This window comes from Uloborus diversus, chromosome 4, assembly GCF_026930045.1.
Source record: "Uloborus diversus isolate 005 chromosome 4, Udiv.v.3.1, whole genome shotgun sequence".
In the NCBI taxonomy this organism is placed as follows: Eukaryota; Metazoa; Arthropoda; class Arachnida; order Araneae; family Uloboridae; genus Uloborus; species Uloborus diversus.
In genome coordinates this window covers 167,938,951-167,966,412 of record NC_072734.1, presented here as the reverse complement: position 1 = coordinate 167,966,412, position 27,462 = coordinate 167,938,951, and the positions used below count along the sequence as shown (strand labels likewise).

At 32.9% G+C, this 27,462-nt stretch overlaps 1 protein-coding gene across 1 annotated transcript; it reads left to right on the top strand.

Moving 5' to 3' along the window:
* The first annotated feature begins 460 nt into the window (after positions 1-460).
* Positions 461-27,462, top strand: LOC129220139 (histidine ammonia-lyase-like). Its single transcript, XM_054854489.1, has 18 exons — positions 461-712; positions 2,802-2,868; positions 3,791-3,818; positions 3,917-3,991; positions 6,775-6,914; positions 11,385-11,422; positions 12,206-12,331; positions 13,797-13,936; positions 17,854-17,901; positions 17,999-18,050; positions 18,745-18,840; positions 19,724-19,819; positions 20,442-20,581; positions 21,545-21,610; positions 22,072-22,150; positions 22,366-22,452; positions 22,973-23,216; positions 25,936-27,462. Exons 1-18 carry the CDS (start codon positions 469-471, stop codon positions 26,252-26,254), a joined length of 2,085 nt encoding a protein of 694 aa, XP_054710464.1. The 5' UTR covers positions 461-468; the 3' UTR covers positions 26,255-27,462.

Below are 27,462 nucleotides of genomic sequence, written 5' to 3'. Positions count from 1 at the left end.
AGGTTGGCCTGATAGAGTTTCACCAGACTGCCATAAAAGCAACGAGGTTGTGAAAAAATGGATTTTCAGATCGTCTTCGACTCCGTGTGCCGATTTCAAACCATCCTCCCAGATTTTCGATTTATTTAGGACACTAAGACACCCTTTTTTTAACAAATGTATCAAGAAAGTAAGGCATCACTGTAATTGCGCTATACTTCCATTGATATTGCTTACAGTACTATAGGTATTTATTATCTCTAATTTATTTCGACCATTTTAAAGGTTCTTTGACCTGACACATTGAAACAGCTGTTGTATCTTTTAGGAATTGTTCCTCATTGTGCACCCATCGTGATATTCTTTCATAATTAATACTGTCAATCATTCAAGCAATTGTTTTTGTTCCAATTCATAATTTAAAGCCCAGAATTCTAAATTTATCGGTAAATCCGAAGAAATAAGTAAGCTGTAGGCAAAAAGTCAAAAATGAAGGTGTCTGTTAGAGTTAGAGGAGAATGGTTTGCTGTGCCTTGCATGAAGGCCAACACTACAATAGGGTGGATAGGTGACGAGGCATTGAGACGGTATCAGAAATTGAAACCAATAGGTTCCCATGTCTCAGGAAGAGAGGAAAGAATCTACCAGATTCGAAAAACAAAAGGTGGGGCCATACTGGATCCCGAAGATGAAGTCAGAGTAGTTCTTGACGATAACGATTTCCTTTCTGTTGGTGAGTTGCTCAAAATTTTCTTTTACTTTAATGGTACTTTTCTGTTTTCGGTTCGTCACTTGACTTAGTATCCTTCTGCCTTGGCGAAAATTGAAAAATTACGCTCAGATAGTCTCCAGGTTTGCTTTCATTTTCTAATTTTACAGCTTAACGGAACCTTCGACTTTTATTTAAGACTCGATATATTTATTTAGCCGATTATTTTACGTGTTAATTTGACGAATTATTTTAAAGGGATTATTCGTGTTATTTAATAGCTTTTTTTCTTGGCAGATTACTTTACTTCGTTTTGTTTAAGAATCCATTGAAGAGACAAAGTAATGCATGATTCCGAAAAAAAGTAGTTTCTATGTAAAGTTGATGAAACATTGCAACAATACTAAATAAAATAAAATAATCTTCAAGATTAAAAATGCGTCGTGACGTACTTTTAACAGAAAAGTACCTTTTCAATATTTGAATGCACATTTTTTTTCTTCTGTGAAACGTTTATACTAGGAATTTCACTTGACGATGTATACATTTCTTGTCACTTCTAGTGATGAGTGATTTGACAGTTATGTAAAAAGTGGATATTTTAAAAACAATGTGTGTAACAAATGCGTAATAATGTAACAATAAGTGCATAATATAAAAATGGTATACCCCCAGTTTCGCTGACATTTAAAATTTCTCCCCCCCCCCCTTCCCATTTAATATAACAAAAAGTATGGTTGAAATTGAAAAATAGGGGGGAAGGAAATTTCATTTCGGCAAAACTGGGAGGAGACAACAAAAATACGACAGTTAACTCCTAACGTAGTACCATAATGACAAGTAAAAAATTGTAATAATAGCAAAAAATTGTAACAATAGCGTCTATATTTTACTAGACAACGAACACTGAATATTGTATATTTTAAAATTAAAGAAATTAATCTTACGTATTATTGCATCCCGTATTACGTATTATTGCATATGTTACAAAAAATTGTAACAAGAGCGTCTATATTTTACTAGACAACGAACAATGAATATTGCATATTTTAAAATTAAAGAAATTAATCTTACGTATTATTGCATCCGGTATGATCATTTCGTCTTATTGTTATTACTATGGAATCATTTTCCCTGAGTTTTCTTCAATTCTGTATAGACACGTTTTTTTTTTTTTTTTTTAATTTTTTAATTTTAATGATTTTTTTAAAATTTATTATATAAAGAGTTTGAATTATAAGGTTGCGAATTATTGGCAAATTTAAGAAAAATTTTGTGTGTGGAAATCATTCGCAAATTGGGTTGAACTATGAAAATCGCAGGTTTGCATGCAAAGAGTTCAAGTAATTTAACGAATTAAAGAAAATTTAAGAAACTATTTTATTTAAAAAATGTTTAGAGCATAATTAGTAGAGGCAATATCTGTTGCTTAATTTTGCATGAGTTTTTTTATTTCTCTTATTATATTTATATGAAAAGAAAGAAATTTAATTATTTAAAAATTAAATTAATAATGGTGGGTTTGTTAGGGAATAAATGAATACAATTTAATGCTAACATTTAGATGGTATTATATGAACTGCAGCTTAATATACGTAATTTTAACAAAAGTATGACAAACTGAGGGGTTTTGGGATTATTGACATTATTATATGATTCATAATTGTTTTAAGAATGAAAAACAATGCTCTTTGTTCTGAAAATGTTAATAATGAAATAGGTGCTGTTAAAGCATTATATTCGTAAACTCATTGCAAAACCCTTTTTCAGTGAGGCTGTAAGGTTTTGAGCTTCCGACGCTAAGCAACAGTGAGTGAAGACGCTAAGCTCTTTAAATTTTTAGCTCAAATCTTGCAGTTCAAAAATTAGTAATTCAAAATTTTGAACTGTAGTGGGTAGTTATTTTTTTTAATGAAATTAGATGATTACTTTACTGTTTTAAAACTGCACCAATTATACTAACTACTGGGTGCACTGCCAGTTGAGTCATGTAGATTGACTTAACAGAAAGAAAAAAAATCCTTGCTTTCAAACATAAAAGTTTGATTTTAAGAAAAATAAAAAAATAGAGAAACATAAGAGAGTTTGATTATTAAAAGATTTTTCTTTCTAGTTTTGGAGACAGATAAGGCAAATCCTGTAACTGGGCCTGCTGAAATTCACTATGTACCCGAACAAGTGTATCCTTTATTACAACGAAAATAAGCATATATTTTTATTTCTAGAACATAAAAAAAAATAATTTTGCTCATAAAGTTTATTCATCTAGAGCTGTGAAACAGTTTTCATAGTATCTAATAACATTGATAAGGTTTTTAATCTTGTAATGCAAATTATTTTTATTTACATATCATAATGTGCGCAAAATTTAAAGCAAATTTGAGTAATTTCATTTAAATGATGCACTTGCAATATTTTTTCCTTATTACAACGAATTATTTCTTTGAAATAAAAAAAAAGATAATAAGAGAAGGGAACAATCAGCTTAATGCAATTTTTTCCCGTAAAAACTGAATTAGATATCTAAGAAAAAAAAAGAGCATGGTAAAATGCTTCTTAAATTGATCGTAATAGAAATATAGGAGCATTGAAATTAAATTATACGTTTAAACAATTTTAATTGCAATTCTCTATTTGTCTTAGTTCATTCACAGTTACATACACTTTGTACGAAAATAAGCAATAAATGAATCGCCATTCTGAACTTAGAAAGGAAAAAAATCAGAACTTTATATCTAAGTAAAGTAAAAAAAGACAGTAAAATTAAGAAAATCAACTTAAACCATGATATACTTTAACATGACTTTTCAATTTTCTAATTTGTGCAATAAATTAAACTAATACATGATGACAAGAATGATATTCAGGTTCTAACACATTAAACTAACGCTCATTTTCGAAAGTTGACATATTGTTCCGTAAAGTAGTGAATACAATAAATAAAAATTTTTAAAATTTACTCGACTTCACTGATTTATATCCGAATATTGTTAGCGCTCAATATTTTAGAATGCTCCGAATTGTACTTTAACAATTTTATTGCTTTTGTGTTTAATGACGTGAAACCCACATAATGCAAATACACTTAACTCAAACAATCAGTCCTGGAAAATTCAAGATTCCATCTGAAGTAAGTACATTTTACCTTCCGTTTAATACCAAAGTGAATAATTTAATTTGATTACGAAAAATGAATTTCATATCTTATGAACCAATCTTTTTGTTTAGTACCTAGTATTGGATGGATACAACCTGACTCCAGAAGACCTCTTAAAACTTGGGAAAGGAATGTTTAAAATCAAGGTAAGACTATTATAAGTGTAAATCACACTGCACTATCTTTTTAACTTGATCCTTATATTGGTGAAAAAGTCTGCAATGCATACTTTGGAAACAATTGGCATGATAGTGAAAGTTTTTTTTCCTGATAGCACAGTGAAATCCGCACCAGAAATGTAACAGAAATGAACAAATGTTTACATGATCCCATTGCAACATCCTCACCTTAATAACTCTCGAACGGAAATGAAAAAGCTTCCCGATGCCTCTGTTTTATTTCTTAACTAGCTGTACCCGCACGGCTTTCCCCGTAGTAGAAAAATCAAAAGGTCATTTGGTTCGCCTGTATATTTACAAATAATGGATGATGAATTTCCCGCCAATTTGCTATGTTCATTTGTTCGCCCATGTTACGGTTCCACGTTATGATAATTTCGTAATTTACTCTTCCACGTTATGATAATTTGCAGGGTAAAATGTTTTTGAAATTGAAATAGAAAAAGAACAAAATTGAATTTTCGAAAAATCGCTTAGAGGTGCACATCCCCATGCTACAAACTAATTCTGTGCCGAATTTCGTGAAAATTGGCCGAACGGTTTAGGCTCTATGCGCGTCACAGAGATCCGGACAGACATCAAGACAGAAATCCAGACAGAGATCCAGATCCAGAGAGACTTTCAGCTTTATTATTAGTAGAGAAGAAAATCAGGATCATTTCCTAAATTTATGTTCTGATACCCTTATCCCAGCTTTTAATGACACATTTTATTTTATTTATTTATTCATTTATTTATTTATTTTTTCAGTTACTTTGTTTCTTCTAAATGCATATGATTACATCATACGTTTTGCAACTTTCTCTTCAAATTATTCATTTTTGATTCAACAAAAAATTACTAAATATCATTTGATTTAAAAAAGTATACATATATATATATATGAATGCCTCAGTTGCCAAATAGACTAACTCCATACAGCAAAAAGTAGAGAAAAATTCTGAAGAAAATTGTGTTATCCATAGGAGTAAATGGGCCCTCGTGTTACATTTTCTGACATCACATGGTCAGAAACCTACTGAACCAAAACTTTACTATAAATTCATATGCTAAGCATTGATAAAGAACTATTAAAGCAGAAATAAGGATTTCTTTAAAAAGTGGAGTTAATCGATTTGGCTATTGAGGCATCCATATGTACATTTTGTATTATTATATACAAACGGATGGTTGAAGTAATGTTGTTTTCTAAATTTATTCTTTCTATTTTGAATAAATATGCACACGTATACAATGTTGGAGCATTTTTCAAACTTCGATACTTCTCTCCTTTAGCATAGTGCTTTAATAAGCGTTGACCTTAATACCTAGATAATGTTATATTTTTACTTCCTTTTACAAAAAAAAAGGAAGTATTGTATTCGGGAAAAAAATTTCACTCAAAGTTCGGCCTTAATTTAAAATTTGCTCACCCCGAATGAATGTTGAGTATTTTTTTTCAACCCGACCACACGCGTATAAGTGCCTAAGAACGTATAGACACCTGAAATATCCATTTTGACACTCCCCGGGTTAATTACAACGACTTTTCTCGTGACGTCCGTATATACGTATGTATGTATGTGCGTATGTATGTCGCATAACTCAAGAACGGTATGTCCTAGAATGTTGAAATTTGGTACGTAGTGGGGTCTAGTTGTGCACCTCCCCTTTTGGTTGCGTTCGGGTGTTTTTAAAGGGGTCTTTCGCCCCTTTTTGTGGGGAAATCATTGTTAATTTCGATGTATACTCAAGTCTTGTTATAATTTGGCAGACACTTGGTGATATATCGCCAGTTTTTTTGGTCGCCAAGTTTTGTCGCCAGCTTGGCGACAAATTTGGTGGTTTTTTTTTTTTTTTTTTTTTTTAAATCTAGTTTCAATTTGGCCACTGGTGGTAAATATTTAGAGAGTAAACTATTGAATCACATTAAAATTGCCAATAATGGGAAAATGACATTAAAATTGAGCAAAAGGAAGTCATGTGATGCACACATCAACACGTTTTTTTTAAAATAATAATTTTGAATTAAATGGCTACTAGTAGTTAAAAAGTAAGTTTAAATTCAAAGTTCTCCTAAAGTATGCTGCTGACCACAGGCTACCCTCCAACATTTTTTCAATTTTCATATCCAAATAAAATAATGTAATTTTATTAACAGTAATATGAAAAGTGGCTCGAAGAAATTGAATGAAATTTAGACATTATTTTGGAAAAATAAGGAAAGAGGAGAAAAATAAAGCGTATCTCAGAAATAAACTATTAACTATTTCTAAAATCGAAATGAAATAAAAAAGAAAGAAAATGATGGGAAAGTTGGTAGAGTTAAAAAATAATCATGAATAATCGGCTCTGCTGATTATCAACAGCCTATTATCGATAACCGGTAATCGACCGGTTTGCTTATCGGTACATCCCTAATACAAATTTACAACCAAATCTCAGATAATCGTTTTCAGATTTTAGATTATCCAAATCAATCAACATATCATCAATTTCATCAATACATTACATTGATGTTGAATGACAATGTTACGTTGATCAACGATTTGGATCAGTTCTAACGTTACGATTAAAAAAAATTAAAATTAGAAAACATTGCAGTGATGGGAGAGGTGAGGGAACATGTTTTACTAGAAGAAATGTGGATCATTTAGTCTGTTTTCTTGAAAGAATATTTTTTCATGGCATATTTTTCTCTGAAATTTCAGATTCAGTTATATTCTTACCAATATTTAGTTACAAGTATTTCTTCCTATCTTACACAATAGTTGAGCCTTGATTCTCAAGCAAGGGTCAAGCAATCTCGAGATTTGCTGGAGACTATATTGAAAGAAAACAAAGTTGCGTATGGTGTCAACACCGGCTTTGGAAAATTTGCTAACACAGTCATCGGAGACGATAAAATTTTGTACGTATGCTACCATTTTTAGTGTCTTTTAATTACAATTGATTGTAGTACTTTGTGTTTAATAAGTAAAGTTATTTAGTTTATCTATAAAAAATAGTGTGATCTTTAAATTTCATATTTAAATTGTATTTGACCAAATAAGGACAATAAACTTCGCTTTACCAATTTTGAGAAAACTCGGTTATTCGTAGCTGAAGGAAGCATTATCTTCTTATAAACTAATTGAATTCAATTAGACTTTTCGAACTAAAAAATCTAGTTACCGCATTAAATACAAATTGAAAATTCATCAACATTCAAAAATATATTTCATTTCCCTTTTTTATGTTAATGACAAGATGCTTCAAATATTTTTACTGTGTAAAACTCTGTCTTCTAATTTAAGATTGTTTTTTCTTTTTTTTTTTAGCATTACTTTTCCTGTATTTTCAAATTGAAATAATTTTGAATGTTTTAGATGTAGAATACTAATTTGATTTCATTCATTTTAAATTATTATATCAATTTTTTTCTTCTTTTTTTTTCTCTCTCTATTTCTGAACTATTATTGCCTTTTCCTATTCTTAAGTACAAAAAGAATTCTTACTAGTCGGTAATCGAGGGCTGATACGATAGCAATATAATTTTTCTCACCAATGAAATGCTCCAACACTTTCTCCCGAGCTTCGAGGGTCAAAAACATTTCACACAGTTTCATAAATAGTACGTCATGGGTGACTGCGGATGCAACAACCTCCACTTAACTCACAAAAATCTTTTTGATTGTCTCATTGTTACGCCTAATAAGATGGGAGAAAATCACTACTGCTGGGAGCAAAACAAATTATGACGCGATAGATTTTTCTAATTTATAAAGGATGCGTTTGCTTTTTCCTTCACGTATAATATTTAGTATTCATTCATTACACTCCAATTTATTTTGCACTGATGTTTCTTTTTATGTTGGTTTTTAATTCAAAATAATAGACACTTTTCATCTGAAACGATATTTAGCAGAGTTGTATGAAACTTAGTTATAAACAACCAGGGGCGGATCCGGAAATTTTTGTAAGGAGGGTCAATATTCAATGGCCAACGTTATACCTCAACATAAAAATTTAGTATCAGTTCAGCAGGAGTGCCTACCCCCCCCCCTCCCCAGAGGAATGGCGCACCACCTGATATGCTACGGAGTACCCCCTCTCCACAAATGAGATCAAAACCCTTTGAAATGAATCCCCGCTCTCCCCTAAATTTTTCAATGGCGCTACCGGTGTCATGGATCATATTCCCTCAAATTTTCATCAAAAGTCATATTTCTTCAGGTAGATAAGCTGGACACGTTGCCGTAAGCTTTGAATACATTGTTCTTTTGAAAATGAACAAAAATATCAAAATAGCAACAGACCAGTAAACAAACCCAGTCAATCTTTAGAATTAAGACGCGCTAAGAGAAAATATCTTACAGAACCAAGCGGAAAAAAAAGGGTTAAAATTGACACCATGTACTTTTTTTTCGAATCTAAAATATTGAAATTTCATAACTATCATAAAATTCATGCCACAGGGGGGTCAACCGACCTTTGCCCCCCCCCCCTGAATCCGCCCTTGTAAACAACCATGTTCCATAATCTGAAGATTTTTCTCTACTTCATGGTCCTCCGTTATCCGGTACCAATCCACCACTTTTATGCAAAACAATATAATTTTTTTTAAAGATAAGTTTAAAATATAACGTATGCACAAGCAAACAAATTTTTACTATTTAAAAGAATTTTAGGAAATTAATTATAAAAAAAATTGTACTTTTTGCGATTTTCATTGATCAAAAGCTTATTATACTTCAAAATATTGTAGAAAAAAAAATCTAGCTTTAAAATTACACCACTGCGCTGTAATATTTTTTTCTTGATTTTGATTAATCAAAAAATGGACGAGTACTTGTAGTAATTTAGCTGTTATTTTCCTTTACTTATTTATACACAAGGGAAGAAAAATTACGAATATCAGCCTCTGAAATAAATGCTGGGGTTCTCCAGTTTTAAATGGAAAATACATAATATTAAAAAAGAATACTTTTTGAAGAAACCACGAGAAATAAGCCAAAGTATTTTTCTACTACATCATTAATCAGCATTCCAACTAAAGCTACAGAATTACATCATCAGTTTCATGTATTGCCAATATTTTTTTTTTCAATCGTTTTACATATAAATTACGGAAATGGTTTGCTCTCGTAGACTAAAAATACTTCAACACCAACCAAGCAACATATCCGCAACGTAGCTTTCTTCGACGATTGTTCGATAACCAAGCCGGAATTTAATTTTTTTTAATCAAGAAAAAACAGGGTTCGTACGCTCCTTCAAAACTCCTCCAATACTCCTTCATTTAGGAAAATGTTTTGAAGGGCCCTTCAAACTCCTTCATTTCGGTTTTAACTCCTTCAGAGCTCCTTCTTTTTTACTTTCTTCTATATCTAATATATAGAAGAAAGTATTGGATTCGTGCAAATTTTCGAATTTCGAATTTTGACGGATTCGAACGTTTTGAGGTGTGCTGAGTCCATTTCGACCATTTTTGGAAAATGTCTGTCTGTCTGTGTGTGTGTGTGTATGTGTGTGTGTATGTATGTGTGTCACGTCTGTGTGTGACCAGTTTTTTGTGGCCGCTCTACAACAAAAACTACCGCATGAAATCGAACGAAATTTAGTACACATATGTGCCCCTATGTGAACTTGTGCCCATTGGTTTTTGGCGCGAATTCCTCCAAGGGGGGTGGAGCAATGGGACGTTTTTCGAGTTACGCGTGCTTGCTATTCCTCAGGAAGTAACTGGCGGAATCAAACAAAATTTGGTCTATATGTTGGTATTAACAGGAACAGGAGCTGATTCAATTTTGGTGTCAATAACTCAAACGGGGGTTGAGCTATAGAACGTTTTTTGTCGTCAATTGTGACTGCTGTATCTCAAGAAATAATGAACGGAATGAAAGAAAAATTTATCGGCAAGTAGCCCTTAGTGGGTATAAGAACTGATTTTATTTTTGTGTCAACAGCTAAAAAGGGGGTAGCGCAATCACCCGTTCTTTTTTTCCATTTTGAGTGCCCTATCTCAAGAAGTAATGCTACGTTCTGGTTGAAATTTGGAATATATGTGAATCCATATGTAAACAGGCTTTGGTTCTATTTTGACGCCGATCGCTCCAAGAGGTGTTGATTTTTTTTTTTTTTTTTTTTTTTTTTTTGCGAATAAAAATAGCTTTATTAATGCAACAATAAGAGAGATAAATCGTAATAGATTGTCGTCTGCGTATTTCTCGTGATTTTAATTGTATGGAAATGATCGGAAATATTATCTCAATGATTTAAAATTTTTAACTGTTGCCATCTTATGTTTGTTAATAAATAAAATATTTGTAATTAATTCAAGTAAGGCTTTTAAAGTAACTTTCAATTTTCGCTCTTTGTTCTGTTTTTACAATAATTCAGACATTGGGATGGTCGTCAAGTTTTTGCATGTGTAATTTTGTTTTTGTTAGGAATATTGCTTCCTCGTCAAGCATGAGGAGGGATCAGAAAAAGGAAAAATATAGAAGAAAGTTTTGTGATGGCCACAACATACTAGTTAGTTCAAGACTACGTAATCTTCCTCTGTGACAGTCTTTTAAAATACTGCGATCGAGAACTGTTAACTTCGTCCCAAGGGCATTGGGGGGGGGGGGAGGAAGCTTGTGAACTGCGTTGATCCCAGTTGGGAGAGAAAAATAAACATATTGAGCTTTAGCATATTTTACTGTTAAATTAAACATTTTCTTTTCTTTCTTTCTTTTCTTTGTTTTTTTTTTTTTTTTTTTTTTTTAAATAAATGTAATGCAGTAATTTTGTATATTTTGAAATTTAGTTTTTCTAAATCTAATGTTTTAAAGTTTTATGATTATTGCTTTTTCCCTTACCACACTCTCAGCAGTTTGTCTAATTAGTATTTAAATTTTTAAAATTACATACGTAGATTTTTTTTTAGTGATTTTGTTAAAAGAACAATTGTTTAATAGCAGTTTTGACATACTAAAAGGGATCATCCACAAGTGATGTCACTGAGGGGAAGACAGAGAGGTTCATGAAATTGTGAGAAGGGGAAGAGAGAGGGTGAAAAAAAGTGACATCACATTTTTTAACACAATATGTTTTCCAAAAGTATGACATGTGACAAGGGGAGGAGTAAGGTGTAGTGTGATACTTTGACAAAGAGGGAGGGGGGTCAAATATGTTGAGAAAAAAAAGTGTCATTTATGTACTGCACTAAAGTACTCCTTCAAAATCTGATTTTACTCCTTCAAAACTACTTCATTTTATTTTTGAAATTGAGTACGAACCCTGAAAAAGTGTCGAACGACTCGGCTTGCCTATTATAGTGGTCTTTTAATAATGTACTTATGTGTTCAACTCATTACTGTAACTTTCTATAATTTATTAATATTTACTTTTACAGAGAACTACAGGTGAACCTAATACGATCTCATGCAGCTGGTAAGTCTTAATTATAAACTTTAATTGTAATTATAACTAACCATTTGCAACAAAACTGCAATTTTAATCTATATACCTTTATACATTTTGTTTATTTTATCAACCTGTAGCGCATTAAATATATTACTTCAAACCAGAGTTTCCCAAACTGTGGTCCGCGGACCGCCGCGGGTCCGCCAGTCTATGCCAGGGGGCCCGCCGTGCTATCCAGCTAAAACGTTAAATATAATTGAGGTTTGCCCGAAACTATAGTTAATAATTTTAAAAAAAAAATCCTAATACGCCATAAAAATACAACTCCTATGAAAAATTAACACACTAAAACTAGGCTAACAGTGTTTTGTTCACTAACTTCAAATGTTCATTTTTATTATAAACTTGTTGTTCAAATTTGGTGACAACATTTTTATTCCTATTTGAATTTCAAATAGAATTTTACTTGCATAACTCAAAATAAAAATGGAAAAAAATAAAAACCTGACAAGAGCTCTGAAAATATACAGAGCAATGAATAAATAAATTTGAAGGGAAAAAAACGTAACATATATTAGAAAGAAATCAATTTAACTGTGTCAAATCTTCTTTTTTTTTTTTTTTTTTTTTGTGCTCGCGTGCCAGAGGGGGGGGGGGGCTCCATGAAGTTCGTAATTTTTTCGGATGGGGTCCGCGGAGGTCTGAAGTTTGGGAACATTTTAGTATTGTTCTTCATGTTATTTATTTTTTAGAATGTGACTTTTTTGTATTTATTATTGGTTACTTACGTTTTGGTACCCCATATTTCAGGCGTCGGTCAACCACTGACACCCGAAAAGACCCGGATGTTGATGGCGCTTCGAATCAATGTACTGGCCAAAGGTTACAGTGGCATTTCTTTAGAGACTTTGAAACACGTTGTACATGCTTTCAATGGTGAATAATATTTTAATACTAGTGTATGTTTTTGATTAAATGTTTTTATTTTTTCATTGAAAAATAGTTTAACTGAACTTTAAAATATAATGCTATACTTTTTACAGTGCATTGCTTTGTACTTTGATTTTTTTTAACTATCATTTATTCATTATTTTAGCAGTACCTTTTCATTAATGTCAAAGTTTTAAAACTATGCATTATTTTACAATTTTAATCATCTTACAACTACTATAGACCAGTTTTGCCCAACCTTTTTTTATTCGAGGATCGCACCTAATATTAAAATGATTCTTGCGATCCAAAACACATATAAAATTTCAAAATATTTTTTGCAAAATTTAATAACTTGGGAGAATATGGAAGATGAAAACAAAATAAAAACCAACAATTTGTTATCAATTACTGCATCTGTTTTTCCGAAACCAATTTCTAAATATTTGGCTCCGAATTTGTAACATTGTCACTAGTTGTGCTTTTCGATTTGCAACATTAAGCAAAACAACGGGTCACACGGATCAGCTTCGAGGGTAAGAAGTAGGTTGGACACTACTGCTATAGACCCGCAAGATATTCTATTAAAATCTTCGATTCACTTTATACGTACCACAATCAGAAGATGTCTTCATAAATTGAAATGGTTGCAATAATTTTCCTATCTTAGGTAGTGAGTGACCCTTTATGTTTTCTTTTCGCAGCTTCTTGCCTCTCGTAACATTGTCATTAGTCGTGCTTTTCGATTTGCAACATTAAGCAAAACAACGGGTCACACGGGTCAGTTTCGAGGGTAAGAAGTAGGTTGGACGCTACTGCTATAGACCGGCAAGATGTTCCATTAAAATCTTCGATTCACTTTATACGTACCACAATCAGAAGATTTCTTCATAAATTGAAATGGGTGCAATAATTTTCCTATCTTAGGTAGTGAGTGACCCTTTATGTTTTCTTTTCGCAGCTTCTTGCCTCTCGTAACATTGTCATTAGTTGTGCTTTTCGATTTGCAACATTAAGCAAAACAACGGGTCACACGGGTCAGTTTCGAGGGTAAGAAGTAGGTTGGACGCTACTGCTATAGACCTGCAAGATATTCCATTAAAATCTTCGATTCACTTTATACGTACCACAATCAGATTTTTTCATAAATTGAAATAGGTGCAATAATTTTCCTATCTTAGGTAGTGAGCGACCCTTTATGTTTTCTTTTCGCAGCTTCTTGCCTCTCGTAACATTGTCATTAGTCGTGCTTTTCGATTTGCAACATTAAGCAAAACAACGGGTCACACGGGTCAGTTTCGAGGGTAAGAAGTAGGTTGGACGCTACTGCTATAGACCTGCAAGATGTTCCATTAAAATCTTCGATTCACTTTATACGTACCACAATCAGAAGATTTCTTCATAAATTGAAATCATTGCAACTATTTTCCCATCTTCGTTAGTGACCCTTTATTATGTTTTCTTTTCGCAGCTTCTTGCCTCTCGTGGGTTCCAGAGAAAGGAACGGTGGGGGCTAGCGGTGACCTGGCTCCATTGGCCCACTTGGCGTTGGGATTGATTGGAGAAGGGAAAATGTGGAGTCCAGAATCCGGCTGGGCAGAAGCAAAATACGTATGATCTTCCGTTTTCATATTTCTGTAAACATTTTATTTCAGATTAAGCAACTCGATTGCTTTTGGGCAAATTCATGGCAACGTATTGCAATTACGTGTGACTTCAGTAAATGAACACGGTAAATCGAGCCCAAATTATCAAGAAATGTACTTTAATTAAGTTGTTTGTTCGTCCTTTCTTAACCGACTTCAAAAAAGGAGGTTATGATTTCGTCTTGCGGATTTTTATGTATGTTTTCGTAGTACTCCAAGAATACTGGACCGATTTGAAAAATTATTTTTTTGTTTGGAAGGGTATACTTTCCAGATGGTCCCATGTTAATTTTGTCTGGATCTGATGAGGGGTGCCGGAGAAATCTAAGAAACTTTAAATTTCATACGCGCGCGTTGTGGCTACGTAGACCAGCCTTCCCCAGCTTTTATCGACGGAGGAATCTTGCCTTGAACAATATTTAATTCTCACGCATCGGAATGTTTGATTTTCACGGCGGCGCCTGTTAATTTTAATTATCGTCTTACTAATGTTTTTATTACTCAGGTAGCATATCAGTAAATTGAATGAATTTTGCTACAAAAATAGTTGAATTAATTAATTTTATATAAAAAAAAATTTCTAATAAATAACTTCATTTAGTCATCATCATTATTATTTTTTTTTTTAAACTTTTCAGTTTTGAAATATATTTAGTGTTCAATTCAAGGGGAATTGAAGACAAAAATCCCCCCATCCACTCCCTCCAACGGTTAAATTTATATTTCTTAATAAATATATCGTAACTGGTGTCCGATTTCTGAAGTTTGACAAGTGTTTTAGATTTTATATTTCATTATGCTGTCAGTTTAATTTACAGTTATGGCAATACTAATTAACAGACTTCGTTGGAATTTTTTTATGTACTACGCTCCCCAATTATCAGAAGACACCTGGACCGATTAGGAAAATTATTTTTCTGTTTGAAACGGTATACTTCTCCTGGTCGTCTAATGGTCTTCAAGTCCGGGTATGAGGGATCCTGGAATAATCGAGGGAACTCTTCAAATTTAATACTCGCACTTTGTTGTTTGTAAACTCATAGCGTCTCACTTAGTGAAACGATTTTTATAGTTTTTTTGTTTAATGGATAGGAGTGATCTAACTTATATAGGTTCCAAACCTCTGCTTCACCACCTTTGTTCTTTAGAAACAAGTTATGGGAAAAAACAATAAACTTCATTTAATTTCAATATTAAACGGTTAAATATAAAATCCATTGTTAAAGAAAGTGCCCCATAAAACAAAGGTACTTTCTTTACTCAGTGTTAAAGAAAGTACCACAAAACATTAATATTAATCAGGGGTGCCCCCTTAAGGGCGGGGAGGGGGTGTTTAGAGGGATATTTTTAATTTTTAATGAGGCTCTTGCTTTGGGGGAGAACCCCCCCCCCCACCCCTAAATATTTCCCCCGTATTAATCATTAGTAGTCATATCGCAAATTTTGAATAAAGACTCCTCTGAAGCAAACAGAAAATTCATTTAGTATCATTGCTCTAGTAGTATTTTGATTTTCATATATACAACATCACAGTAGATACTCTGTTTCTAGTGTGGTGCTGATCTAAGACGGGGCCAAGTAAAGAGAAATGTGAGTTTTTTCACGAGTTACGTGACACGTATTATTGTAAAATATAATATAGTTAGGAAAACCATTGACTTTAAATGGCTCTAATTAAATTAGCGCACAAAGAAATCCTGGAGAGAAACAAAGATCAGTTTTTAGTGCAAATCGTATAAAATATTATGCGCGTTAAGATTTTTTTGCTTTTTAACCGACTTCAAAAAAGACGTTCTCAATTTTTCGGAATCTTTTTATGTATGTCCCCCGTAAACTGAAACACGCATAGACCAATTTGGAAAATTCTTCTTTTTCTCGCTTGAAAAGGTATATACTTCCCAGGTGATCCCATAGTCATCAGGTCAGTATCTGAAGATGGGAGTCTTGAAAAATCAAGAAAACTTTTCAAATTCTATGGGCAATTAAAGCGCTTTCTGTTGTTTTTTTAGTGACTCGTGAATTCGTTTCGGAAAGCATACTTTGATAAAGTCAATTTGATGATGAATATAATTTTCTTTGTGAATAATTGCGCATTTGAAAAAGCCTTTCATCACAGTCTTCGGAAATCTCCGAAATGCTGTGCTCTATTTATTTCTCTATTTTGCTCATCTTACTGTTTTCAGACTCCTGTGCTCGACGTTTTCTCACTCGAGATGTACGTAAGTACATCTCGTACGTCAATACGCTACCCTACGTACTTATTTTATATTTACACCACTAAAAAGCAAAAAATAAATTATTTTCAAATAAAAAAATTACCGACTTCAAAAAACAAAGAGGAACTAAAAAGTAAAAAATAATTAGTCATACTTACGATTTTCTACCCAAACGTATAAATCAAATTTATTTTACACTTCCAGTACAAAAATCAACTTTACTAAACATCCAAGAAATAAACACTGATTTTAATTACTATACGAGGAATTATTTTAATACCTAACTAATTATATACGATCTCTTAATTTTTAATAACCATTTGAAGTCGGGGCCTCCTATAAACTACTACTTAGCGTAACTGACAACCCACCAAATCCTGAGTTAAACACTAATTTAACAAAACGCGAAAGTCTTTAAAACTAAATCTACTCAGTTACGTTAGGTAGTAGTTTATAGGAGGCCCCGACTTCAAATGGTTATTAAAAATTAAGAGATCGTTTATAATTAGTTAGGTATTAAAATAATTCATCGTATAGTAATTAAAAACAGTGTTTATTTTTTGGGTGTTCAGTTGATTTTTGTACTTTAAGTGTAAAATAAATTTGATTTATAGGTTTGGGTAGAAAATCGCATGTAAGTATGACCAATTATTTTTTACTTTTTAGTTCCTCTTTGTTTTTTGAAGTCGGTTCTTTTTTTATTTGAAAATAATTTTTTTAAACTCATATTTTAGCACAAAGAAGTTTAGATTTTTTTCGTATGTCTTTAGCACAGTTTATTGGCATTTGCAACAGCATTTTAGAATGGATGAACAATGTAATCAAATTATCAAACCACAAAATTTTCAAAAATTCTTGTTTTCATACACTGTAAAAAAATTCCGAAACGTCTCTGATTTCTTCCGAGTAACGTTTCGGGATTTCAAAGGTATACACCAGTTTCCTGAGAATAAGCTTTTTTATAAAGTGTCTCTCCTTCAACTTAGTTACGGCCCTTTCGGATTGACTGAACCCCAATCAAGGGCAAAATTCAGTCTCCTGATATTATAGCTGTGAAGGAATAGCTTGCAATTCCTTCTTAGCTTCGGCCATTTTTTGCTTTGGGAGCTTTCTTGGTAAATCAACAAGGTGCTAAGCTATAACGATATACATATATAAGTTTTCTCTGAAGGTTCCGGAGTTAGTTCTGAAAGATAACTGGCTTTGATTGAGAAGGTTTCTGAATTTTTCAGGAAGATTCCTGGATAATATCAGGAAGGTTACTAACCGTTAGCTAAAAATTTTCCTGGTTTTCGCCAAATATGTTATTGGAAGAAGTTAGGCCCATTAGCTACTCATTATTTTCCAGGAAAGTTTCGAAAAAATGTTTACAGTGTAATGACTTCCGTTAAAAGTCTGATCCGATTTTGTCTAATGACTATGTTTGAGATAGATGTCCTGTTGCATTTTTTTAATTGGTTTTTTACTTTCCTATTTATAATTTTATTTCATAAAACAGCTAAGAATTATTCAACTGAATTCCCTGGCCGGAATTAACTAGATGTACCATAAAATTTGAATCTAACGTAATAAGACTAGAAATTGGAAATCATAGTTATAATTAATTAAGTTTTTATGTTACATACTTGAGTTTTCCAAGGACTAATAATTTTTTTGTATTGTTTAGGTTCTTGAAAGTCATAAGTTAACCCCCGTCACTCTTGGTGCAAAGGAGGTAACTATGCAATTTATATTGGCATTCTCAAATATATCCGGTTTTATCTTTTTTGAAAAATATATAATCTTAATTTAGGTAAACTTTTCCGTTTTAGGGGATAGCTCTCCTCAACGGAACGCAGCTGATTACATCTATAGGAGCAGAAGGTAAGAAATTTCAAAATTCCTCTAACGTTTATCAATGGGTGATCAATCCATCATAAAGTCAGAGTTGGTGCATGCTGTTCACATGTAAACAAACTTTACTTTGCTAGAGACAATGTAAAAGTTTAATGACCTCTGATTGGCTACCACGCAAAAACGGTATCCATCTCCTTCGTAGCTTGTTTTGACGGCTCTAATTATTGTTTCATGTCGGAGGAAAATCTTCTAGATATGTTTCGAAGGAGGGGGAGGGGATTTAAAAAATGTAAACTTGAATTCAGCATGCGTAGGATGGGGGGAAAACATGGCCGACGTATTTGTGTGGGCTGGCCAATCAGGAGTCCCAAACTATCGCAAAGTCCCTAGCTGAGTCAAGGTTGTTTATATGTTTCACGTTCATTGTTCATAGTGGATATATGTTTAAAAAATTACATTAGACCCCAGAATGTAATGAGACCCATCAATGGCCGGAACCAATGAGCCAGATGCAGAATCTTAAATGATATGTGTACTTCATGGAAAAGAATAATCATTAGTGTTATTACATTTTATTATGGAATTTGAAAATTTCAAACTGATTAAATAGATTTTGATGTTTTTATTGAATATTGTTGTTATTTTTCAAAGATTTTGCTCACAAAAAAGAGCTTTATAAATGCATTTCTATTTTTTCCTTTAAATTCTTTTTCTATTTCAGCCCTAAGTAGAGCTGAAATTATTGCAAGACAAGCTGATGTTGTTGCAGCTCTTTCTCTAGAAGTATTAAAGGGAACTACAAGAGCATTCGATGGAGGTAACTACCAAACCAAAAACTCTTTTATTGAGTTACGTAATACCGATGATATAACTATATTACCAGTTTTGCAACAATTCTTAAGAAAACATTTTCTTTGTACTCTTTATCAACCAATTCTATAGAAAACATTAAATTCAACCGGAATTTTAACACTTCAACAGCTGAAAAACTTTATTTGCACTAAACAGTCAATACTTAAACAAATGTTTAAACAAAAAAAACATGTTTTTTTCAGCCACTGAAATGTTAAACGAATACCACGAAATCCCGGCAATGTCAACAAGTGTTCTGTCAAAATTATGTTTAATCTACTCAAAACGTGCAAAAACTAGTGTAGTGGTTTTGAAACAAATAATTGCTCCTTTGAGACCTTTAATAACTTTCAAAACTTAATAGATTATAAGTTACAACTCGATTGCTCCAGGTTAGAATCAGTAAATGAAAATACAATTTTACTTCCTCAACGCAAGCGTTACTAAATCAAGCAATATAACACACGCTTCCGAATTTTGAAACAAAAATTATAAAAACAAAGTAAATTTAAAATAAATTTTAAAGAGGTATTTTATGTATAAAAAAATGCTGGAACATTGCTTTTCTTTATTTTCCGTCTTTTGTTATACAATAGAACCTAGTTTATCCGTCCCCCGTATATCGGGATTTCCTGTTTATCTGGATCTAATCTATGGAGTTTAAAAAATGTTACATATTCCCAAAAATAATCATTTTAAGTAATGTTAACAGAACTATAAGTGTGCCAAACATTCGCTTTTTATTTTTAGTTTTGTCGTTCAATATTTATCAATCTGCTATTCCTTTGAGATTTATTAAAATTATGAATATCAGTTACTTTTCTTGATGATCGATTTCTTTTTGACAGACATCCAGAAGGTTCGTCCCCACAGAGGACAGAGTCAAGTAGCTAAAAGACTTCGAGCTTTGCTTCATTCTGATACTCATCCGTCAGAGATGGCAGGTAATAACTTCAGCAGTTATTCTCCACAAACTTCTTTAATCACTAACCAACAGAGAAAAAACAAAATACTGCCTCAAAACTTCAGTTAGGAAAAAAATATATGCAACTTTCACGTAATAATACGTCACGTAATAGCGATGTTTTTTTTTTCCTGATTTTTTTTTTTTTTTTTTTAATACAAATTTTTTTCTTAATCTTCAAATGCTTATATTATGTTTTATAATTGCTTAGAGAACATTTTACAATGAAGTTCGTTTGATATTTCATTGTTCTTTTTATCGAAAATATTAATTTCAAAAATATAAGTCCGAAATATTAGACGCATCATAACTCTTTACATTTTCACTTACAAATTTAAAATTTTGTTTGTAAGATACTCTTCGCCGTCGTACACTGTGTGCCAAATATAAACAATTTTGGTTAAATATTTCATAATTACGACAGAAGAGGTAAAAAAACGGGGTTGGTAAACTGAGAGAAAGACCATGAAAAAGATTTTAAGGAATTTAGTTCATAAGTTTCGCTATCTGATTGTTTTCGTCGTTTTCTTTGCCGTTTAATACTAAACAGCAATTTAAGTCTTCAAGATTCCTAATCCAAATCTTCCTGTGTTTTCTTACAGAGAGCCATCGGTTTTGCCACCGCGTGCAAGATGCTTACACTTTGAGATGTTGCCCTCAAGTCCACGGCATAGTGCACGACACCATCGAGTTTGTGCGAGACATTATTGCGACAGAAATGAACAGCGCAACAGACAATCCTGTATCCTTTTCCGGCTCTTTGTTTTGACTGTATACAATTTATAAAATAATAGTTTCACCTTAAGTGAAAAAGTTAAGGCATAAGGAAAGACCCTAAAGTCCGCATAAGAGAGAGGTGGATTTTAAATCAAACGCATGCGGTCGAAGAAGGATAACAGAAACCACAAATTTCTAAGCCTGTAATCGGCAGATCACTGATTACCTTTATTTTAATCAAAGTTTTTATTTCAATTAAATGTTTTAATAGTTTTGATTGCCAAAAAAATATTTTTCGACCTAATATTGAATAATCTATTGCAAGAATTGGAATGCCGCTTTGGCGTTCTTTGAGATCCTTATGGATCTTCCACTTTAAAATTTGCTGACTTAAGTGATTTTAGTGAAAACTTCATAAACGCTTCTAAAAATTTCAATCGCCTCCTAAAAAATCTTTTAAAAAAATATTGAACAATCTGTTGCAAGAATTGGAATGCCGCCTTGACATCCTTCGAGATCTTCCAGTTTAAAATTTATTGGCTTAAGTGATTTTAGCGAAAACTATAAATATTTCTACAATATATCGAAAGCAGCTTATGCCTAAACATTGTATTAATACTTTACAATGAATTCTTATAATCTCTCAAAAGCTTTATGCCCACACTGTACTGCATTTCCTTGCCAATGAAGCATGATCAGTGCCATGTAAATTGATCTGCAAAAACTATTTGTAAGCGCAACTTTTTTCTTTTCTTTTTTGCTTAGAATCATTCTTAACATTTATTTAAACTACTCTGAAATAAAAAGGCAATATTCCAGAATTTGATAAGGATATTGTAGTAAGTTTTAAAACGCTTTTGTCGAATTTGTCCACTTTAATTACTGTATTACTATCACTGCTGTTATCAACAAATATTTTCAAATGTCATCTGGAATTATCTTTCAAATATCAAATATAACACAGTATTTATCTTAACTCTTCATGCAGCTGGTATTTGTTGAAAGAGAGGAAATTATTTCTGGAGGAAATTTTCACGGTGAATATCCAGCAAAAGTAAGTTTTATATTCTTGTTTTCCATTCAATCTGTGATTATGTTCGATACTTTAAAATTATCACCGTCTTAATTCGTACTTGGTATTTCGGTTTAACCCATTGACCCACCATCTAGTGTGCTTACAGTTGGTTAAAAAGGCTTAACATGAAACTGCCCTATACATAGCTTGGGGGAGAGATAACTTAAAATAAGATCCGAATCACTGGGGCATAATGGGAAGAAGTCATTTCTGTATCTACAACATCCATGTCTTTGTCGGGTCCATGTCGCAGGACGGTTGTGCTCTACGGCTTGGATCCCTCCCAATCCGTCCTTTAAATTTAGTACTGAAAAATTAGAAAACATTAATGAAAATTAGAAACATTAATGAATCATACCGCTGACTGAATGTAACTTTGTTACATTACCACGTAAATATTTAATATAACCATTTAATATTTTGCGGTTATTTATTTTCAGGCTCTAGACTACCTTGCTATTGGAGTACATGAACTAGGAAGTATGAGTGAAAGAAGAACAGAAAGATTAATAAATCCTGGTAAGATTAATGTGAAAATGTTATCGGAGTTGAACTTAAAAATTGTAGCAGCTAAACATTAGAAAAGAGTAATATTAACCCATCAGATTACTTGTATTATTACAGTTAATTGAAAATATGATTTCGTTAGGTAAAATTAGATTTTCTTTATTTTTGAAAACAATATTGTTTATGTCGCGTCCCATGTTTCTTATGATCAAAAATTTACTTTGCAGCTTTGAGTGAACTTCCAGCATTTTTAGTGAAGGATGGTGGACTTAATTCTGGTTTCATGATGGCTCATTGCACAGCAGCTGCTTTAGGTACGCTGAAATCTTTTTAATTCTTTCGGAATAAATTTACTTCACAACGACTGTCTGATCTCCTATCATGCTGATTTAAAAGCTAATGTTGAACTCAATGAAAGTTTATTTTCTCATTGACTGCTAATTGAGATTATGTAGCAATGAATGCATTTCAAAACCATTGATCTTCCACGTTTCAAAGCATCGATGTGTTTTGGTCAATGTATAAATGATTCATACCATCGATATTTAATTTCAATCGAAGTTTCATCGTCGAATCGTCGATTATCCATCGATCGTTGCCAACTTCTCATTTGCATATTTCAAGCACAAGAATTTTTTCAATTAAAGTTAAATTTAATGTAGCTTTTTTTTTTTTTTTTTTGTACTCTGTTTTACTCTTTAGTTCAATTTGCGGGAAATTTTACTTTTAATTTTAAAAGTATTTAAACTACTTTTGGTTGAACAATGGAGTTTTGCTCAATAGGCTCTGCTTATGTGGCACACAATTAGTAATGTGACGATTTTTCCATTCCAGTATCTGAAAACAAAGTGCTCTGTCATCCAGCATCAGTCGATTCTCTTCCAACAAGCGCAGGTACAGAGGACCACGTGTCTATGGGTGGATTTGCTGCTCGAAAAGCCCTTACCGTTGTCGAGAATGTCGAAAGAGTGATTGCCATTGAACTGCTCGCAGCTTGTCAAGCCATAGAGTTCTTGAGACCACTGAAGACTACGGCACCTCTGGAAGCAGTTTATAGTTTAGTTAGATCTGTCGTCAAGTAAGTACTATGTAAAAAATGAATCTCAGCAAACCAACAAACTTTGAGCTAAAAATAGACACGTTTAGTGGTGACGTCAGGGGTTGCCAGAAACTCGGGGAAGTTTCCAATCATGCCGTTGCTATGCGCGTTGCTAAGGAAGAAACAACATAGGATCTTCGTACGAATAGGGTTAGAGCGATGTTTAATTGATGGTTTCTTGCCAATTAAAAGCTTAAATAATTTTTTTGGCGGTTTCAAGTTACATATAAGCCACCTGCAGACATCATTTGACGAATATCGATAGTTTTTACGTGTGAATCGGGTTAAAATTCGGCAAAACATAGACTTATGTGGAATACAAGTGTGTTTTCTCGAGTTATACACTCTTCTTATTGTTATTTCTTTTTCTTTGGGTGGAGGGGAACAACTTCGCCATTTGAGAGGATCTGGGAAGACATTGCCCCTCTCCCCCGCTTTTGGAAAATTGCTGTATTTCTATAAATTTTGCGCAATTTTTTTGTCTTTCGATGCAATATGCATTGACTGTATATGATTTAACCCCCCCCCCCCCCCTTTGCAGAAAAATTTGAAATGACGGGACGAGGGAGATATATTTTTTTTAAATCCTGTTTAAAGCTTTCTAAGAATTTGTTTATAATTATTTTCTTCGACCGGGATTTTTTTTTTTTTTTTTTAATGTTATAAGTAATTTTTTGTTTGGGGAAGGAGAATTTTTCACTTTTCTCGATTGTGATGCTTGTTTGCATTGAAGTTATTTTTTTTTCGAATTGGAGGGGGGTTGTTAGGTTACATTGTCCTTATTCTAATGCGAGTTTGATTGGAATATTTTAGTTTAAAAGTTTTTCTTCTGCGAGAACACACACGTAATTTAAGTTAAACTCCAATTGAGTTCTATTCCGAATAGGAATAAAAACTAACTTGAAGAAATTGGTAAAATTCCCATTGAACCTAGAAAAAAACTAATATGTATATCCTTGTCGCCCCCCCCCAAAGAGCAATTACTTAAAATTACGCGCAGCAAGAAGAAATATCCCCTCCCCCCAAAGAAAAAAAGAATTTAATTGAACTATGCATTGAAATAGTAGAACAAACTGAAATTTTCGATGTATATTTATGTATATTGATATAAAAAATATGTATAACAAGTAGAGTAAAGTAAAAATCCCCCGCCTCGGAATACAAAAAAAAAAAAAAAAAAAAGGTTAAAATACTCGTGACAATTTGAAGAAAACACGCGATTCTCCCTTTCCCCCAAAGAGCTCGAAGGAATGGAGTTTCATTAAAATATGCATTATTACTGGAACAAATGCAGAAAAATCCTCCCCCCCCCTCCAGGTATCGCTGACTAGGCTGACATGGTCTCTCGTCTTCTAAAGAAAAGAATGCATACAATTCAATTAAAACTACTCCTCTTCCTAATAATAATAATAATAATAATTAAATTTCGCTCTATACTTTAAAAGAAAAATCTCACAACCCCCCCCCCCCCCCTCAAGTCATGATATTTCAAATTTCCTAGAAGGGTACGTACAAAAAGGAAATAGTCAATGTACGAGTATGTTGCGTCGAAAAACAGCAAAAATTACACTAAATTTATTGAAATACAGTTATTTTCCAAAAGGCATGAGATTGGCAATACCTCTCCTGACCCTCTCAAATGTCGGACCTATCCCCCTCCCCCCCAACGAAAAAGAAATAACAATAAGAAGAGTCTATAACTCTAGAAAACACACTTGTATTCCACATAATTCTATGTTTTGCCGAATTTTAACCCGATTCACATGTAAAAACTATCGATACTCGTCAAATGATGTCTACAGGTGGCTTATATGTAACTTGAAACCACTAAAAAAATTATTTCGACCATTTAATTGCCAAAAAACTATCAATTAAACATCGCTCTAACCCTATTCCTACGAAGATCCTATGCTGATTATCCCTTAGCAACGCGCATAGCAACGGCATGATTGGAAACTTCCCCGAGTTTCTGGCAACCTCTGACGTCACACTAAACGTGTCTATAGTAAAAAGTAAAATCTACAGGGTGGTCTGAAAAAGCGGACCAAACCTTAAGAGGTAGTACACCTAGACGATTCCGAAACACAAAGCATTGCTGGGTCAGAAATGTATTCTTCATGCGATACCGGGCATTCTGTGTAAGCTCAATAATTCAAAATTTTCTCTTAAGGTAGTGTTTCATATCAAATAGTAACTCTTAGCTGATAAAACCGACTTTATTGAAGCAAAAATTTAAAAATTGTTGCAAACACATTCTTTGAAGTTTCAAGAAACCCCCTTTTTAATACAAAAAAATTCTTGAGCCTGTGCAAAGCTAAAATGAAGTCATCAAAAAAGACCAGTTTGTTTTGTTACACTAAAGAGATTTGTTTCTTAACGTTTGTAGCGTTTAAGAGAAAGCCTACGAATGTTTAAAACAAGCTAATTCTGAGCATTCAGTACCTAAAGGAAAATTATATTTACTTCTTCCACTTCCGTAAAACGCTCTCCACCACATGAGAAAAGCATTTTTAACCCTGCAGTTCTGTAATTCAATTGCTTATGCAAGACTTAACTCGATAAGAAATGGTATTCGAGTTCATTCTTGGTCCAGGTGTACTATATGTTCCTAACTAAAGATTGGCCATTTAATTCCCTTGCATTAGCAACCAAACAGCCAATTCAGATACAGTCTTACATAGACTTTCTTTTCTTGCAGAGCTTTGGACAAAGACCGGTTCATGGCTCCTGATATCGATATGGTGACAGATATCCTTCGCGAAGAAAAGGTCTGGTTTGCTGTTAAGCCTCACATGGATCGTTACTTCATGGAACAAGGCGTCGAAACGAGACCTTCCTCGCCTACCACCAGCAGCGCCCACCATTTCAAGAAGCGACGCCATTCCAGCGCCAATTCCAACGGGTTCGTCCATGAAAACTTTATCATCAACACCATCAACGGCAACGAAAGCGATGAAGAACTCCCACTCAAAATACCGACGAAAGGACTACGTCCATTATACTTGCTTGAAGAGTGATGATTTCCTAGAAGAAGTTAGAAGTGGGTGGAATTTCAGTTGGGTATCAATGTGGGTTGATAACTGCGAATAAGGGAGACGAGTTCGAATTTTCATTCTGCCTTTAACTACAATTGAGGCATATGCAAATATGGGGCTGAGGTTATGTTTCAAAGTTTTAAGGATCCATGTTATTTTTCCTTCCTGTAAGTTGCAAATAATATCAATCATATTTTTTGAACATAGCACCTAATAAGAAATTCAAGTAACAGCATCAAAGAAGTTCTTAAAATAGGTTTAATATTCAAAAGCAAGGAAATAAGTGTTGCAAAAGCAATGCTTTTGTTGAATAAGCATATTATTTAGATTTTCGCAGTTGATGCGAGAATGAGTACCGGTAATTTATTAATCTGAAAGATATGAATCTTTCATTTGTACTTAGGCCAAGGAATTACAACTTGATGTTGTTACATATATTATACAAATAAAATGCAATGAAACCTTGTTAAAAATCTGCTACGGGAGGGGGGGGGGGAGTATTTTTAACCGACAAAAAATTGTTAATTATATATAAATTTCCTATAACTTCACCTCCAAAAAACTAATATTCGTATGACACCACATAAGCTTCGGAAAACTGTTTTTCTACCAAAATATGAAATTCAGAAAATTACAGTTTATTAAAACATGTTTGCTACGTAATAAAAAAAAATGAAACATGCGTTTTTTTTCCCCCACAAGAAAACATGGAAAATATTATTTCATTCATGCTAGCTGTTTAATTTTTGATTGATGACCAAAGGTATTAAGATAAACGGGCGAAGAAAGCAAGTTAAAATAATTAGGAGCCTCTGAAATGGGGAAGAGATGGTGCCATGGGAGTATTCAGTCTTGGAAGAGAACATGGATGAGGTTAAAAATGTAACAGAACTCTTTTAATGGTGAGATTCTTTTCGTTCCAAAGGAGGAATGTAGGGAAAGATAATTGTTATAAAAATATTATGGTTTGCCGTTCGCCTTATGATATTCAAACTAATTATTTTTTCGGTTCAACTTGAAAAGGTGAAATTTTTTATTTATTAAACTTTGTGCATTTTACGTTGATGTTATTCATAATTTTGCACTGACGTGTATTTTGCTTATGTTTGTAAAATTTTTGATTTCTTGTTATTGTGTCGAAATCCACTCACTGTAAATATTCATGCTGAAATGTAATGTACTTTTTAATA